Source organism: Mizuhopecten yessoensis, unplaced genomic scaffold, assembly GCF_002113885.1.
Source record: "Mizuhopecten yessoensis strain PY_sf001 unplaced genomic scaffold, ASM211388v2 scaffold716361, whole genome shotgun sequence".
In the NCBI taxonomy this organism is placed as follows: Eukaryota; Metazoa; Mollusca; class Bivalvia; order Pectinida; family Pectinidae; genus Mizuhopecten; species Mizuhopecten yessoensis.
The window spans coordinates 1,111,329-1,130,938 of NW_018480078.1; the positions used below are offsets into that span (position 1 = coordinate 1,111,329).

Below are 19,610 nucleotides of genomic sequence, written 5' to 3' on the forward strand. Positions count from 1 at the left end.
ATTAAAACATTTAAAAATGAAATAGTGTATATATGTATATTAATTCTGCCATCTTGTTGTACTACTGTAAATACATGCTTGTAATTTGCTAGGAAAGGGCTTAATATAAGTTTGATAACTTGTGCCCAATCCATTTGCCTGTCAATAAAATATGTTTAAACTAAAAAAACGATCTTATGATTTCATTAAAATAGTTTGAAACATAATAGACTTTGCTCTTAATTACAATTAGCCAATTTATTGTATTTATATAGTCCGTTAATTGAGAAGAGTCAATGTGCCAATATTTGCTTCCACTTTGTACAGGGCAATTAACGCAATGAGAACAAAGCGTGAACTGTTAGAAGCAAACATTAAGTACAGCTGATGTTAGGCTGCTCGTGGAATAGTGTTTCATAGAGAACACAATCGGGCGAACATATCCTGAAGGATCCTGGGCCACTACCAGAAACTTCTTTTTTTTTTTTTTTAATTTGATTTTTATTTTCATTTTCATGTGCAATATACATCTTCATCAAATTAGCAATTATCATTATCATCATTCATCAAGCATCATCCATCATAAACAATAGCCTCATTACCAACACATCTCACAGACATGCACCATCCTCATCATCATTCTCATCACCTTCATCATCACTTTTTTTTAATGCAAAACAACATCTCATCATATTTCATACAATGCATCATCATTATTATCATCATCATCATCATCTCATCATCATCATCATCATCATCAAAGCAATATCATTGTATCGCTATAATCATACAGAGAAAAAATACAAATCAACACTGGTCATTACCATAAATACTTGCATCATGTACATGTGATCATCATCCTCACTGTTATTATCAAGAAAACAAGATCACCTTCCACATGTCACATGACTCTCACATCCTGACATCATACACATAAAGTTGAGGAAGCATATGCAGTAACAAAAAAAAACAAAAAAAAACCAATAAATTATCTATTGTATTCCTGCAGTGATAAATAAGATCAGATTTACATGAATGTATATTGCACTTTATTGGCTGGGCAGACAAATAGCATGTAGAAAGAATTAAAGACGTTTAAAGAAAAGAAAAAGAAAGCGAGAAAAAGAAATAGAAACAAAGTGGAAGAACAGGTTGGGAGGTAGCTATATATAGACAAGACATAATATTTTCAGCTTTGCCAAGGGCTGGGAGAAGCCTACTTGATATATGAATAACAATAACTACCAGAAACTTGGTTATGCATGGGAAGATGGGAGTGGGGAGGGGTTCGTCATGACTATAGCATTTCTGAAAAGAAAACCATTGCTTTGTGTGCTTTTCATTTAAAGGGGAAAAGAAATGAACATAAAAAAATACGAGTCCCGTGAGTCGACCATTAATTAAGTGAACCAACAGAGCTGACTAGTTAATGTCAGTATCTTAATGAATTAAAATTAAAACTAAAATGTACTCGATTTCCAAATTAGGGCCCTTTTGAGCACCACACTCAACATGCATAATTAGAATAGCTGTACAAATCAAAACATACAAAAATATATGTATTATATTAAGAAATGTGTAATAGACAGACATCTGATCGATATTTAAGAGATTTTACAGAGTATGCACTATGATGGAAACATTATCAATTCCACCATTGTTTTGTGGGAAATAATAAGGAAAGTTCAGTTATATGAAATGACTCTTATAGACAACATTTCAAAAGACAGGAACGACAGTCGCAGTGAAATAACACCAAGAGGTGATAAATAAATCTACCTTATTGTGCTGTAATGCTGAGAAGCTGTATATTCATGACAAGAGAGAGATGCAAAGGAATTGTCGAAAACTATTGTAATAACATTGGGAGTGTTCCAGTACACTTTGTCAAGTTATGTTTTAGAAGAGCTATCATGCAGGTGTTCCATAATATTTAGATTGGATGGGTAGCATTTTCCTATACCACTTTTTCTCATGGCTTTTTTTTCATTTCCCTCAAACTCAACCTTTTTTTTCTGAAGATTTCTTATACTGATAAATTAAGTATATAATACCAGTCTGCTACCGTTTAATATGCACAGACGCACACGTTGCACATAGACCACAGGGGTTCGTAACAAACGACAGAAATACACATTTGCTATACTGATATGTGTCACATATGTTTATGTGTGCTATGACCCATATCAGTAAAGCATATGTGTATAGAGCTATTTAAATACTAGCGAGAGGGTGTTGCAGTATGGATAGATAGATAACGTTAGATTATTTGGAGTGCGAAAATGTTAAAAACGGAATAAATTTCTTAAACTTTGATTACGCCCCATATTGAGTGTAAAGGCGTTTGGCAGCAAAGACATTTAGGGCCAGTCGACCTAATGTTTTTGTTTTAAATTTCGCGCACACTTGACATTGTCGAGCCAAAAAGGCTATGAAAGCCTGACTGTGATTGGTTTAGCTTATTTGTGACGTTAAGAAGCACCTTGGTGGTTATGTATACAATAATCAAATATGGCGGCCACAAACACTTACTTTCTCTTTTGATTATCTCCAAAATCATGTAATTTACCGAATTATTCAATCGTTTTAATCACGAGGCTGGACCTTTGTGGATTAACTGTAACGGTAAGACATCATTTAAAGATACGTGTTTACGGTGTGTTGTTAGTAAACCTACAAGGAAACTTTATTGCCTCACAGTGGCTCACTCGCTCACTGTCAAGTTGACAAACAGACAAACAGACAAACGATGTGTTAGTATGTTAGGTCATCAGAAAGTCACTAACACGAAATAAGTTATGGGAAGCCGTATTATAAAGCATGCTCATCCATGCCTATCATCTCCACGTGCATTTGCAGTTATAATGACAACGGACGCAATGTGATGTTTTTGCAGTCAATACAAAACAGTAGAATATGGTTTTTACTGTTCAAGTATATGTCACGTTTATATATCAAGAGGCAGAGACATATACAGCCACAGTATAAACGTCTCTGGTTTATCTATCTATCCAGTAACAAGTTTATAGCATGTCAAAACATTTATGGAGGTATGCTCTTAATTAAGGTTGTTTGCTTATGTTTTCATTCTTATTGATGTACTGATACATGTACACCTGAAAATAATATGTACATGCTATTACAGAAACCATTTATATACATGTATAATGATTGGACAGGTGTGACGATTGTTTAACATGTACAATTTAAGTTGTATATTGCCATGGTCGGAAAATCAGACTCAAAATAAATAATGTATGTACATATATTTTACTTACAGACTTGCATCCATATAAGAAAGTATATTTTTAGTACTTATTGTGACACACTCAGTGACATTGTCACTGTCACTGAGTGTTAGAACAATAGCTTATAAATACTATGGCGCATGTAAAGCATACAAGTGTATCTTTCATCCACCATATTTCACATCCAACAAAAGCAATAACCCAAGGAAGTTCATCAGGAAGATTGACACTGTATTAGGACACAAAACGACCACCTAAATTGTCACCACCTTCGTTATTTTATTTAAATATTATGTTTGATATAGAACTAAATTAATTCACGTAAAATGCATGTACAACTGTATACATATATCTAAGTAACATTAGGTGATCAAGATATGGCATGTGATTGCAAAGGCTGAGACTTTCCTCGGATGCTTACATAATTATAGTGAACAAGGATTAATTTTTTACACTGTCGAATGTACAGTAGATATTAATATGGATAGAGATCTAGACCTAGGCATAGAGAATTTCGACATCATAGATTACTTTTTTTGTGGTATGGATAGATAATCCATGCACGTAGCTCAATGACATAAAAAAAACTGTTTCAAAGATATATGTTTATAGCTAGCTAGCACCTGTGATAAATTGTTTAAAATAACATATTGAGTCACAGACTAACATTACTCCCATAACTGCTATATTCGTTTCCACTCCTAAGCCATTGTATAAATATGCAATGAGTTGATTAACATTTGTTCATGATATTCACATGTGGGTAATTCCATATAACAACCTTAATGTGATTGTATTGGCCAGATATTACCTCCTGATCATGTATCAATGTTTTGCAGAACTAATTGTTCCCCCATCAGAAACAGGAATTGTGTATTTCTAAGAGAAATATGGTTTTCTAGATATAATACAAATATTTTGGGACAAAAAAGTCCCAGATATTGTGATGGCTGGTTATCACAATTACTTAACTCCCTAAATTTATATATTTCAGGTAATATATGATCCAGAGCTGGTCTTTTGGAAAGTTCTTTAGACAAGGATTGTAGCATTTCATATCAGAACTGGTTTATTTAAGCACATCGTCGAAATGGGGATTCAAAACTTCAATGCAATCTTTAACAGCATCGACACTGCCTGTAAAGGTTTTGTCACTACAGAACAACTTCATGACTACTATAGCAACATGGCCTACGATGCCATCACATTTGACCAAGTTGAAGCGTCTGTCCTCCATGTCTGTGGCTACCAGGCTGGAGGACGCATCTCCAGGGATTCCTTTCTGGCTGTACTGGAAGAGGTTTCCCGGAGACAGTCTGTAGAACAACAAGCCTATTGGGATTTCCAGGCTTTTGATTATGGAGCCACCAATAGGATCTCCCTACCGGACACTTTATTACTTTTTAGGGAGTTCCACGGTGAAAGATTTTCTATGAAAACTTGGTATGATTTTATAGAATCTCGCGACGAACCCCCTGGAGCCAATGTGTTTTTTGATGAGATTCGTATGTGGCTGTGTTGTTACCCCTCTGGAGATCCAGCATCCGAGGAAACCATCACAGAGGAGGAGGAGCGGTTGTATCGACAGCAGCAACAACATGATCTCAACAACATGGATGCTGTCAAAAAACTGATGGTAGGAAGAAACAACATTAACACTGCTATAATATCTTACTTCAGTCTGCCTAACATATATTATTTCCTTGAAACTCCAAGAATGTTATATTTGATTATCTCCCCTGGAAGTAGAGGATTCAAAGAACTTTAAAGATGGGAGAGGTTTTTCAGCTGAAATCAGTAATTCTTCCAAAAGAAAATACACAGACTTATAAAATAAATATAAAAAAAATATTATAATAAAAAACTGTGCCTTTTAGAGAAGAATTATAACAAGCTGTACATGTAGGTGAATGATATCAAAGTGGTCCCTCCAGGGACAGTGATCACATAACGGAACCCCTCTGAGACGGTGAATGTTGGATTTTAAATATCATAGACCATTTCATAAAATAGGTCACTGTTAAATGTGTTATTTGCAATTAAATTGATGGCAAATTTGGATATGTACTAATATTTGATAATGTGTTTTTGGCTGTAGAACAACACAGAAGACATGGATGACCACAGAGATTACATCAATTACAACGCTAAACGCAAACTGAACAAGTAAGTATCTAGATGTTGATATACACTTACCAATTAACTGAAATGTAGCTTTATCTCTTGATAACCGAAACAATGAAAATTGTCCAATACATCTACATTTTTTGTATGTATACAATATCAAACCTTAAAGTCTCAAAATAAATGAAAATCGTTTGCTTGGTAGCATAAGACAACAGTAACCGTGATAATTTGTCATGTATACGTATATTCTATTTTTAAAAAATCCTTTAATTTTTAGTACTCTAACTGCTCCCTCTGGAAAGAGGTGTTTAATTTGTTGGTTATTATGTCATGGAATATCATACCATTGCTCAGGTGGTTGGGTGGTGGGGTGGCGCAGTGGATAGCGCACTCACCTTTCACCAACAAGGCCAGGGTTTGACCCCAGTGGATAGCGCACTCACCTTTCACCAACAAGGCCAGGGTTTGACCCCAGTGGATAGCGCACTCACCTTTCACCAACAAGGCCAGGGTTTGACTCCCTGATTGGGTGTGAAAAGGTATGAGGTCACCTACCCGACCACATGAGTATTCTCTTGATACTCCAATTTCCTACCACATTAAAACCCTCTGCCAGTTTCCATCCTGGCCAACAAGACTGATTAATATATACCTAAGTTGGAAAACCAATAAAGTTGATGTGTAACATCATACCACCATGTATGTGACTAGGTGGAAGAGGAACGGACTGGAGGCCATGTTGAATGATGACGGCTTAGAGGCAGATGACACCATGGATGAAAAACAACCTAAAGATCATGTGACAAGAAACGACCTGATCGAGGCGTTAGAGGTCAAATATGACATGCTGAGAGAGAAACTTTTGTATGAGATGGCTGCTAAGTCATCAGGTACTGTAATATATTACATGTGTTATCTTTAAATGAGATGAATGACAGGTTTTATCATTATTACCGAATGTACAGTGAAACCTGTCTAAACTGAACATCAGATTTTGCTTTGATCTGAATAGAGAAAGTATTGGATTAACACGGGTTGATTTATGCATGAAAGTATGAAATTGGACTTGAATGTAGGTCTTGTTGTTCTGGTTCAGCTTATAAATAAAGGTTTAACAGGTTATCTACCAAAGTCAGCTGTGATTTATTAGATCATAAATCAGGTTCAACTTATAAATAAAGGTTTAACAGTTTATCTACCAAAGTCAGCTGTGATTTATTAGATCATAAATCAGGTTCAACTTATAAATAAAGGTTTAACAGGTTATCTGCCAAAGTCAGCTGTGATTTATGAGATCATAAATCAGGGTCAACTTATAAATAAAGGTTTAACAGGTTATCTACCAAAGTCAGCTGTGATTTATGAGACCATAAATCTGGAGTGATAATCATGACATCATAATTGTGTTGTCACAATCACAATATAGGAGATAAATAACTCATACTGGCAGATAACATTCCACTTTTTGAAAATCTACCTCCATTTGAAAAACAGATATAAATTTTGTCAAAATCAATGAAAATACAAATACTAAAAACTGCATGCAATTTAGTCCAATAATTCTGAACAGAATTGTAGATTATAGTCATAATATGCTAAAGAATGCTATTTCTGCTATCTTGCTCAGAATTAATGGATTATAACTCTGAACAGAAAGCAGTGCTTTATTTAACGATGTGGCGTACGTTGGGGTTGGGAATGTTAAACAAAAGGCTAGCACCAAATCATGTGCATCTGACTCCAACAATGTTAAATCCTTCTAGGAATGTACAATGTATCATATTATTTTCACTATGATTAAATTGCATTTTTATTCAAGATTCCTGCAAATATGACAAATATTTCCATATTTTCAGCCATTGATGGGGACCAACCAGAAATATTTCAACAGTTGTGTTCTCAGGAACGTCAACTCCGCAGGGAAGGTCATTTTGAAGAGCAAGTCAACACTCTTCCTGGCTCCAAGGTTGACCTGAAGGCTACTTTGACAGGGTTGATGGGAGAAGTCAGAATTGAAAACGATAAACAGAAGACGAAAATGAATGAAATCAGGAACAATATGAAAGGTCAAGGCATATCAGATAAGGAAATTGATCTGGCCATTCAGACAGAGTACCAGAAAGTTATAGAAGGTAAAAATCAGCAGACGTGGAAAGTTTTCTTTTTCTTTTCCTACACAGACAAGTGTGAACTACTTACAACATGATTCATAGATCTAGATTCAGGAATAATTTGTTGAGTGGAAACGGGGAAGATATCTAATAACTATCTTCTTTGAAAGGATCAGAATCCAATATGTCAACTGATACACTGGTATGCAAAAATGTAGATGTAAGTGAAGTAAACATAATTAAACATCACCATACAAGTTAAAATCAAACATCAAAGGTCACCTCGTATACAGTGACTGGCCTTATGATATAGGACAATGTCCATTGCCGGTAAGTTTGGCATTAACGTTTCCATAAAACCACTTTTATGAAACCAAATGACCTAGAATTATGAAATTTGGTCTATAGCTTGCTGTGAGGAGACACTATCAGGTTTACACATAGAAATGGCATTGACGTTCTTCCAAGTCAATAAAGGGGATATGTGTAAAACAAAGTTTCTCTAGTCTGTAACTTGCTAGTGTAGAATTATTTTGGTTAATTATGGACCTTATCGGGAAAAGAAGAAAAGAAACAAAATAAGGTGGGGGATTAAAGTGCTTAAGTCTCTTTCTTTCATGTGATGCTAAATTATAGTTATGAGATTTTATTGATCTAACTGAAAAGAATAAGTTTGACTGTTTTTGATTACCCATTTTTTTTGCATTTACATGAGTGTACAAATTGGACATGTTTTTACAGTACATAAATACATTCATATCTTAAACTTTTTCTTTATGAAGGAGACACAACATGTGGTGCCACACTAGTTCATCTACAAAGACGATACAAGGAGGAGAAGGACGGCATCTTCACCTGGTTGAGATCTACTGCAGGGAATTCCTCTGTAACCATGGAGTACAATCGGTTGTCACGGCAGCATTTGTTGTTGGGGGAGGAGGGAAAGTTTGTCGGAGCTGCCATAGCCGTGGGTCTAGCTGAACGTCCACAGCAGTACAAAACAAGCAGGTTTGTACCTTGTGCAGCCTACTTGTCTAATAGTCTGGATTTAGTAAGAACGTGTATGGACCTACTTACAAAACTTGTCTTTGAAATTGATTTTCATCCTGTTTATATGAATTCTTTCCATTGAATTAGAGAAAAAGACTGTTATGTTAACTCTAAACAAGCATTAGCTACAACTCCTATACAATCTTTGATAAATATGAACATACATATTTTAGTGCAAAATGCACTATTATCTTTACAGAGCACTTACAGTGTATGATGTATTTATATGTTTTGTTTTGTTTCAGTGAATCTGACTGGGACCGCAGCAGGGCTGAGAGGTTGGCTGTGATACGCTTGGATGCTAGGAAGGGCCACAAGCAGCTGAGAAGTGGGCGAGACATGTTGGACCTAAACCAGGCATCAAATAGTGGGGCTATTGGCACTCAAAGGGAGATAATTACAGAAATTGTCAAGAAACACTCATACGAAAGAGAGGTAAACCATCAGATCAAAGAAAATGAAAATTGATGAAGTTAAATATACTGCAATGACAGCATATTGATTTGTTTTTGTACAACAATTATCAGTCAGGTACTAAAGACATTTGTATCAATCATTTAATGGAACCTTTTTTTAATTCCTTGAAATGATGAGTCAAAATAAGTCCCGATGTTTTAATTCAAAATTGTTCAAGGGATATATGATAGGGCCTGTTCTTATAAGCAGAACAACCGGTTTGTCCGTTTATAAATGTTACAATTTCGGGTATTAGTCCTGGCGAACCTGCAAATGTTTATGCAGGCCTTGTGCGGCTTAGTCAAGGCTCCCCTGAAAGCAGCATCAGATTACTAGGTCCGACCTTATTTAATAAACGAACAACTGTGGTCTGACCCGTTTAAAGCCATGGTGTGACAGTTAAAGGGAGATAATTACCTCAATTCCGTACCTTTTTTCTTCACACAATTGTTGGTGCTAGATTGGTTTATTTTCCTTCTATTATTTTAACACTGTAGTACCTTAAAAGATTAGAATACATACCCTCAATATTCTTGATAGTATAAAAGGCAGTTGCTTAGGATCATATCCTCCAAGATACACATAGAATAAGTTTGTCAGCACATAGGTTACATGTACATATACACCATCATAAATGTTCAAAATACTACATTGTGAAAAAAAAATACAAGTAAAATAAAACAAATTGTGTGAAAGTATTTACATTTAAAACTAGAGAGGCGATTCTAAGGTGTCTTTTAGGTTGTTTGTTTTGGTTGATGATACATCTGGTTGCCTCACTCCCAATTAGTGAATAGGGCATTAGGTGTTTGCCTTTTCTGTCTATCTGTTTGTCTGATTTGAAAACAAATTACCTACCTGGTAGGTAATGTTTTCTATACATGGTATTAACATTTCTGTCAGGCAACAAACTTCAAATTGCAACCATTTAAGAATTTCTGTCAATGTTTAAATTTGATGTCAAAATGAGATTGGTACCCAGATTACTCCAACACTGTGACCAAAAGACCTGAACAGGATGTAATACATCTTATCTTATTTTGATTTCTTAATAATAGAGTTCAAAGGTCGGTTTACAGGTTGTACAACATAAACTGTTGTTTCATTTAATTAACATGCAACTGGAACATAAATGAAATTAAAATAGAAATATTGGAAAAGTGAGACGACAACAACGGTTTGAATTTAAACCAGTTCTTGTGGAGAAATCATAGTTACAAAGCTGTAATCATTTTGATATATTGTTGAAGTTTTTGTATTTTTTTACCATTCAGAATGAATAGCATGTTTAATATTGGCCACAGATTCAACTTAACAGAAGTCCATACGAAGAATAAGAACGTTGTCAAAAGAAAAACAATGCATTTTGGCAGACAGCATTTTGACATTACAGTTGAAGTGATGTAATTAAGAGCATAATGACCCGATGTTTCTAAAAATAGAAACACCAAGTCATTATCACAAATCACCAACCTCTCCTTATTATGATTCAACAAATGGGGATGCTGAAAAACCCAGTGTCATCTTCTATTTAACAGTAATGTTTCTGTAAGTCATATAAAGTTTGGGCCAGCTCTGCAGCAAATATCTTGCCGTTTCCTTTTCATTAATGATTCAAAAAAATTATCAAAAAAGAATTTAAAGAATCTATTCAATCTTTATAATCTGTACTAGAACTGGATCACCATTAATTATAAGTGCTCAAAACCATTTCCATCTGTCTATTTGGTAGGCACTTATCAACATGCTGCAGGGACGAGACAGTGCTGTACACAAAGCGAGTGCCAAGCGTATTAGTATGGAACAGAGGAACAAACGCCTTAAGACGCTCTGTAATCAACACAAGAGCTGGCGGGACAACAGAAACAAGGATATTGATCACGACGTACTGGGGAAAATTCTTCAGGAAGGTGTGAACATTGTTCAGTTTTAAATAAACTGCTAGATTATGGTCATTTGATTAAAAATAGTAACAGACTTTGTGGTTTAATTTCTGAGAGGGTTTAAACTTTGACCACTTAGGTTTTTTAGGCCTAAAGTAGCTTATCAAGGTCTTAGATCAATGCTAGAAACAGATATTTGATGATGGTACAGTTTCTGACACTTAACGAAACAAGTCTACTTTAATTTCAGTAGTGTTAAAGTTTTTGTTGATACATCTATTTTAGAGGAGGATGGGGCAAAACTTTTTTATGCATTGTTGAAAGTTCATTATCTTGCAAGCAACTCAAAGTTAAGTCCAATTTGAAAACCTCAAAAATGTTTCATTTCGTCCTTAGATATTAGAGAGGATATGCTAGTAAAGGGTTTTAATGAAGCTTCAGGTTTATAACTTCAAAGGTCAAGGTTAATTATCATTTCAAAATATTGATACGTCATTGAAATGTCAATACTTGATATTTCAGTACCTTGATTTGCCTCCAAAAAAGGTTTTCTTTTGAGTTTCTTGAAGCATAGCATCATGACATCTAGCCATAGCAAGATCAACTAGAGGCCTGTAATTGTTGGGATGTTTTTTTTAAATGATACAACATTGATCTCATTCAAGGTCACAGAAAAGAAATATGTTAACACCTTAATATTTGGCCTATATCAGGCTTGTGCCTTGATTTACATATATGTCAGGTTTGCTGCTTTGAAGTTCTAAACGGCTGATATAGGGTACATTCGCGTTACCGGTTGAAACGTTTGAACCGGTTGAACCTGTAAAGAAAACGACAGGTACAGATCTGGACCGACGCCGACCTCAGGAAAATTTGGCACGTGTAGATTGAGGGGTCCAGATGTGCCGGACCGAAACTAAAATGCTGACTATTGCCAATTTGTGTTATTTCTTTCTAAAACAATGTCAAGTCACATGTAGTTTTTAAGACACGTTATGTAATTCAGTGGACGGATGAAAGAAGGTCATAATATTCTTGAAACACTGTTTTTTATTCTCCGAAACTGTGGATTTTTAGCTCTGCTTATAGAACGGTCCAAGTGTGTTCGTTTATCGTGGAAAATTTCTGCGCCACACGTACCGTTTCAACCAGGATACGCGAATGTAGCCCTAGTCTTAATAAGGCAAATGACATGAAAAGTCTATCAGATTGCTTCATTACAATTTGGTTGTTTTTTTTATTATTATTCATTATATTATGATTTGGGCATAATACTTCCACTTTACATCATATATTTTCTTTCATTGTAGCTGTTGGGTTGTGCTATGAAAATCGACTTGAGGAAATGCGCCAAAAGAACAACAAACTGTCTGAGGGAGATGTCAACGAGAGTATTCTGGCTGATCTGGAACAGCAACAGGAAGTGGAAGTGGAAATGAGGCTCACAGACATGCGGACAAAGGCTGATGTGAGTTCTGCGAGGCATACAGTAAAACTATGTCAGCTTTCTCTTACCCTGGACAGGTGTATCCACGCTTCTCCCACTGCGAGATGAATAGAATCTTTCACCCCCATGGTGGTGAGATAGGGGAATCTCAACCCAAGGGGAAAGACTCTTAAGTTGCCAAACATGAGGCTTAAGATTCTTCTCCCGAGGGTTGAGATTCCCCTATCTCACCTCAAGGGGTGAATGATTCTTTTTCTCTTACTCTGTTGCCCCAGTCATATACATGTACATAATGCACTGTTGACGTATTATTGAACAGGCTCAATGTAGTTGATGTGACGTTATAACAAATCCTTGTCTCAACCGAGGACATTAGATGGGGGGGTCGATCCCCAGTCATAACAATTATATGTAAGGCCATTAAAGCATTGAGCCTGTAATATCAACATTACATGAGTTGATTGGGTAAGAGAAAAGGAATCTTTCAACCCTTAGGAAAAAAAGATTCTTAAATTGTCAAACACATAGTAATTAAGCCTCACGGCAAGCAATTTAATAAATAATCCCCACCAAATTAAGATCCCCTTATCTCAACCCCAACGGCATGGAAGTTTCAATATATTGTGTTGAAACCAGTATAATCTTATTAAACTCTCAATTTCAGAAATTTGTTTTAGTAATTAGTTTGTGTTAAATCTATGTATTTTTAAATCATTTTGTAGTATAGTATTTACAAACCACTGTTTCATTGAATCAAAGTACCAGTCTTCTTATCTAGCCAAGACTTTGTTGTGATATTTGATTAAAACAGGAACTTCTTTAGTGACTTAAAACTTTTCATGAGAACATATCGAAACGGGAAGCTTTATATTTGCAGTCATTAGATGCTTTGCTGGCTATCCTGGCTAAGGAGAACAAGGCGCGAGTACAGGAACATTTTGAGAATGTAGCGTTTGTGATCCTGGGTAAGGTGGAGATACGTGAAGAAGACCAGGACTACATGTCGGCCCTGGAGAAAAAATACAACGCAATACGTGAAAAAGTGTTCACTATGGCACTTAGAGACCAGTACGGCAGTGAATGGAAAAGGTTTGTATAAATTCTGTCCTCCCATGATCGCAGCAGTGTTACCGACTACATGTGGTCATGTATAGGCTCTATGGTATATCAGCATACCTGCCATTATAAGTTCACACCAAATGTTGTTTTTGAGCTGTAAGAAATATCAGGGTATGCAAATAAGCATTGAAATATATATATTTTAATTTATTAACCATTAGAATACCACAGAGTTTCTACAGGTATCGACTCATTAAATATGAGTTTATCATAATATCATTCTATTGTAACACATTGTATTTAAATGTAAGCATTATGGAAAAAATACTTAACTGTAAGTCTGCTCTGTTGTTAAATTATGTAGAAATTATGCTAGAAATACAGAAAGAGTAACTGTATACTTGCTCAGACTTGCTGATGATAAAAAGAAAGAGGAGATAAGACAGAAAAGGAGGGAGGAGAAACGACTGAGAGGAGAAGGAATGTATGAAGATATGGAATCTCTCATTGGTCCTAAAAGCAAGGTTGGTGCAATATGTATTTGACAGGAACATTTATTATTCCTGTTGTGTCCATTTTGATGTAAAGTTTCTCCTTAAAAGTTGTTGTTTCATGTACATGTCTTCTTAAGAGCTTAACGTTAAATCAATGAAATAATTTCATCCAGACAGAAGACTTTGAATGACTGGGAATGAGTTCAATGGTTAAAAAGCATGAAAAAGTTAAAAAATATAAACCATTACTATAAAATAGAAACAATTAAAGTGAGGATAATATTATGTATTTAGACACTGCCTTCACTGAGGAAGATGGTTGGAGAAGACAAGTCTGAATTTGGGGCAAGGTTTGCAAGACAGGAAACCACAGGCCAGATTGAAGGTAAAGTTGGAAGTTAAATCAGAACTCTTTCATAATTATAAATGTTGTGTTGGAACAACAAGCTTCAGTGACATTCATTTGTCATATGGTGTCTGAGAAAAAACAGTTTTCAATCCTGATGAAATACAAGAAATTGCTTTGTCATCTGTTAAAATCAGTAATATATGCCTCACAAGAAAAAGGTATAAAGAGTAAGGGGAGAAGCATTTATGTTGAACTTCTTATTATAGTAAAATTTGGTGTTATATGTTTATATAAAATACATAGTTAGGGGGCCTGGATCTGTATTCATGAAAGCTCAAACTCATAGGTTGTGCTCAACCCCAATATCTTATTCCAGTGATGTATTAATAAAAACTAACATTTTGTCTATGATCTGGAAGAATTTTGGAGAGACTTAAGGCTGAATACCATTAATGTGACAGGATTTTAAGCGAGTTAAAGAAAGTAGGTTTGAGCACAGAATACATTCTTAAGCACGAAAAGAGTTTCATGAAAATGGGCCCTGGGCACGAATACTGTGCTCAGGCCGACTTTCACCAGTTTCTTGTAACTTGCTTAAATCGCGTTCCACGGTCAAAAAGTCAATTTTAAACATTGAAAACATTTCTTTCATTTCATTGACAAAATATGATCATTTTATTAGTTTATCACTGTCACAAGAAATTGCACTTGAGCACAGAATCTGGGTTTGAGCATGAAAAAATCTGGATTTGAGCATGAAAAGGGTTTCATGAATACGGGCCGTTGACCTTTGAGTTCTTGCCATGAAAAGATAGAAAATTAAATTTTGATGAAATACAGATTCTAAAAAATTTAAAGGCAATGTAGCCTTTTATTTTAAGCAAATAATTAGAAAATGTTAGAATCATTGTCAAAAGAGGAATATGCAAAAACGATGATTTAAAAAGAGTCATTGTACAGCTAAAATAAAATTTCCATTAAGATGATGTAACACACAGTAAACACAGACAATACGATAGCTAAACAATGACCCTTGCCACATTATAAATATCACTTTTCAATAATCTGAATATTTGATTGTAACGATTGTATGATACATGCATCACACAACTTAATGCTAATATTTTATGTATCTATTTTATTAAAGACGAAGTTCCTGCAGAGCGTTTCATCCCTACCAATCATCTCGCAGATTTGATCCCACGGTACGATTGTGAGGAGGAGTCACTGTTGTCATGGTTACATGCTGAAGAAACCAGTAAGATTCCTAAGAAGATCCAGAGGCTGCGAATCCTAAGACTGAAGCTGGAAGAGTTCCTAGTTAAGATGGAGAATAAGTTTGAAGTGGCAGCACTTTGTCTGGGATTGTTCGAGAGGATAGATGCCTCACTTCATGGAAGGTACGAGTGTAACGGAGAAAATTGGCAAAAGTTTGTACATGTAATGTTATCAAAATGATTGATTACAATACAACATACAAGGTTCAGACATCAGATCATATACTGAGATTGCTATCCAGTTTAATAACAGCATCCCATTTAAACAAAAAAGCATTGCAATGAAGTTACAAAATCAGGAAAAAGATCATGTTTTCATTTGATCATTCCTATGTTCTTTTAAAGGCACTGCTGCTTTGTTTTATAAAATTGATATGGGAATCTGTTTGAGATCCTCTATGCATAAGTTAAAGTACATGTAGGCCAAACTGATGACCATTATAGATTGTCATGATTGAAATATCCCAAGATTTATTTGTTGTTTATTTATGTTACACTCTATAGTCAGCTGTACTCTGTCAGATGAGAAATTTTCAGATGATTTTGAAATTGCTAAGATGATTCACACAATAACATTTGAAAATAAGACACGGCTCTCCCCAGGGGATCCACCGATGACAAAAATATCTTTATGAATTCAAAACAAAATTCCTTATAAGTGGGCATCACTAGAATGTTGTTAATTTGATTTTTGAACAGTGCACAAAGAAATTAAAAGGCAGCATATTTCTTGTTGTATTAAAATGCCACAGACATTTTCATGAACAGGCTAAAGGAAAAATTGTAATAAAAAAAATTGTCATGAAACTCATGTATGGTACATAAAGTCAACGATCCAAGGGAGACAACCAAACTACTCGATATGGCAAGCACCTTGTCAGGCCTCAGTTGATCAAAGTTTTATAAGCTTAAACATTTGCCAACCTGGAGAAAGGTGATATACAAAGTTTCAACTGCTTAATAGCACATGACTCTTTGATATTTATGAAAAGTTCAACAAAAACATACATATCTTGGGAATTTTACCTGAAAACATAACAGATACATATTTGTTAAAAATATCAATTTGATTTTTTTTTTCAAAGATGGGGATCATGCAGATTTTTCAGCAATGTTCATACTATGCAAAATGCCATAGTTTATAGTGCAATATGTAATGAAATACACAGTTAGTTTATAGTGCAATATGTAATGAAATACACAGTTGAATATGTAAGGAATTCTACTGACATCAGAATTAAAAATGAGGCGTTCCCACAATAATTTATTGGTTTCAGAATAACATACAGATAATCTCTATTCAACATAGTAACATGTTTCCCTTTGTTTTGTATTAATGCTTTGGATATGTTTCACCAACAGACACTCGGGTGACATAGAGAGGCAGAAGCTACTAGCCACCAGACGTGTACAGATCCGACAGCAACGCCTCCTACATCACGAGAGGTACAAGAAACACAGGGAGACTTCAGGCAAACCTAATGATGGTATGTGTAATATCAACTTAGAGCTTGGAGACTATATACCAAACACATAATGATACCTTTCCTATTTTACAATACAAATATAAAATGACAAACCTATTTCTCATATATCCTTAGTGATTGGATTGTCATCCTCTTGAGATCTGAGATCTGTGGTATTGACTCACTATTTTAAGAAACATGAAGTCCTTATTCTCTTTATGATGTCACTTTAATTGTAACACAATGCTCAGTACTAAGTCTTACATTCCATCTTGTGTAATGACGAAAACACCAAAAATCTGTTGCTGAATTAACATTGAAGGACTTTCATTTTGGAGAATTTTTGGTTATATGGCCTTCCTCTAAGTTAATATCACTTTCATGTAATCACATTTTCACCTCTGATAACAAATCCATAACAGAAAATTATAACATACTTTTACAAACATTTTTTGTTATTATTTATATATCGGAATTCACCTCATGTTGTGCTCTAAATTCACTCTATCTCATTAATAAAATAACATCAATGATAATTGTACCAAATTCATGTCTTTCTTTATCCTATTCACCCTCTTTCTGCACCGTGTCTATACATGTGTTAGCCCACCTGCCCTTTTCTACCCTATGACCATTATGACCTTGTTGATCGGCCATTACAACTTCCTCAAATCACATGACTCACTAATACATAATATGCTTCTGTCCAGGTGACTTGAGCGGCTGGCAGGTGGCACTTGTTTCGGAGGTGATGCTTCGCCATAGTGAGGAAAGAGAACCGCTGCTGCAGTTCCTCCAGGACGAGGGGTTAGAGGACCTGACAGATGCTGCTTCCCAGATCTCGGATGAGGAGAAAAAGGCTAGGCTGGCGGAGCTACACAGAAAACGTATACAGCTCAACCTTGAGAATCCAGGTAATAGGGCCTGTTTTCATTCATTCATTTTGTATGTTGAATAAGTTATACGCTTTTGGCATTCTTTGTTTTCATGAATATCTCAAATGAAACATAATAAGTTATAACCAATGTGAAATTATAATTTTTGGGTTGACTGGTGCTGATTAATATTTTATCCATGAGTTACTTCCCCTACCTTCTCCTTAATATTCCCCCAATCCTATTCCATCATTCCTGTCCCAGTGATATTTTATCCATGAGTTACTTCCCCTAGCTTCTCCTTAATATTCCCGCAATCCTATTCCATCATTCCTATCCCAGTGATATTTTATCCATGAGTTACTTCCCCTACCTTCTCCTTGATATTCCCCCGATCCTATTCCATCATTCCTGTCCCAGTGATATTTTATCCATGAGTTACTTCCCCTACCTTCTCCTTAATATTCCCCCAATCCTATTCCATCATTCCTGTCCCGTAATTTGCTGTCATGACATGGCTTTGCATGACATGGAGGGAAAACATTTTCGAATGCATGAGATTTATGGCTCATGTGGCATGAAACGTGTTTCAGCATGAGCAAGGACATCTAAGCGCGAGATTTCGTCTCACGGTTGGTAACCCTGTTCATGTTCTGTAGTTAACTGAACAACTGACCATAATCATTAATCCGTAATATCTATATAGAATAAATCTATTTAAAGCAAACTTATCAGAACCTCTAAAATGTATGTTAGTTATCAAGACTTTTGTATTTGGAACGGACTTCTTCTACTCTAGTCATCTAAAATTAAAGAATCACTGGTTTTAGTGATGTTCCAAAAAACTTTGGAAAAAAACATTGTAAGAGAGAAATAGTTTTTCAAGAGTTTTCAGTCTATACATATTCATATATTATTCCTTTGGTTGGTCTTAAACAACACAAATTCTTGATGGACCGTAAAACAATACCATTCAAAAATACTCTTTTATTGGTTGAATTAATAACAAATCTAACACTTTGACACAACAGATGACAAAGAGGAGCATATTTGTGTCCTGGAGGAAACTGTAGCCATACAGGCAGTGTGTAAAAAATCTGACATGGAGCAGTCGTCAATGAAACAAGTATCCATGGAAGAGGTCACTGTAAGCTTGTTGACAGAACTTCAAGAGGAGCAGGACCGGGAGCTGGCCAAACTGTTAGGCATGATTGGAAGGCTAGTAAGTAGTACATGTATTCAACATATCAGATGTGTGTATTTTGTGTTGTTTTATCTAGATAAGATAGCATTGAGCACTGATGATGTCCAGTGTGTAGATATATTTTTTGAGATTAAAATTAACAAATTAACTAAAATAAAAGGACTACAGAATAAAGAATAAAAGTCATAAAATTAGTTGGATAACCTTTTAAGTAAAATTGAATCTTTATCAAAGATGGATTCCTGCTTCTTTTTTGTACTTTTGAAGTGTGATATAATCTGTACTAGGTCCATGTGACTTTTACAAATGATTGCAGAATGACTTTTTACCTAGATAAGGTAGTGATTTACCTGTGCCCTTAGACATAAACAGTAAACACACAGATACCCAGAAGGTTTTGCCAAAGTCCTACTAAAATCTTTGTCACAGAAATTGAAGAGAAGAACTTGTTTTTTTATTTGAACAACTATGGCCAAACTGTTCTACGAAAAATGTATTGGCAAAAAACAAAAGATTCATTGATTTCATGAATAACAAAAATGAAAATATTTGCCTAATTGATTCATTAATCCAGAAATATTCTTC

General features: G+C 35.2%; 1 protein-coding gene across 4 annotated transcripts in view; it reads left to right on the top strand.

Annotated features, from left to right (window-relative positions):
* Positions 1-2,484: 2,484 nt before the first annotated feature.
* The window catches only part of LOC110443856, an 86,789-nt gene continuing 69,663 nt past the window's right edge, over positions 2,485-19,610 (top strand). For all 4 annotated transcript variants that reach the window (XM_021488287.1, XM_021488286.1, XM_021488285.1 and 1 more), the window contains exons 1-16: positions 2,485-2,604; positions 4,222-4,863; positions 5,326-5,393; positions 6,066-6,244; positions 7,211-7,486; positions 8,248-8,473; positions 8,761-8,950; positions 10,704-10,881; positions 12,165-12,322; positions 13,179-13,390; positions 13,770-13,884; positions 14,149-14,239; positions 15,351-15,603; positions 16,843-16,967; positions 17,657-17,860; positions 18,853-19,043. In XM_021488287.1, the coding sequence (XP_021343962.1) occupies positions 4,318-4,863; positions 5,326-5,393; positions 6,066-6,244; positions 7,211-7,486; positions 8,248-8,473; positions 8,761-8,950; positions 10,704-10,881; positions 12,165-12,322; positions 13,179-13,390; positions 13,770-13,884; positions 14,149-14,239; positions 15,351-15,603; positions 16,843-16,967; positions 17,657-17,860; positions 18,853-19,043 (3,012 nt within the window). In that variant the 5' untranslated portion in view covers positions 2,485-2,604; positions 4,222-4,317. The remainder of the gene's footprint in view (positions 2,605-4,221; positions 4,864-5,325; positions 5,394-6,065; positions 6,245-7,210; positions 7,487-8,247; positions 8,474-8,760; positions 8,951-10,703; positions 10,882-12,164; positions 12,323-13,178; positions 13,391-13,769; positions 13,885-14,148; positions 14,240-15,350; positions 15,604-16,842; positions 16,968-17,656; positions 17,861-18,852; positions 19,044-19,610) is intronic.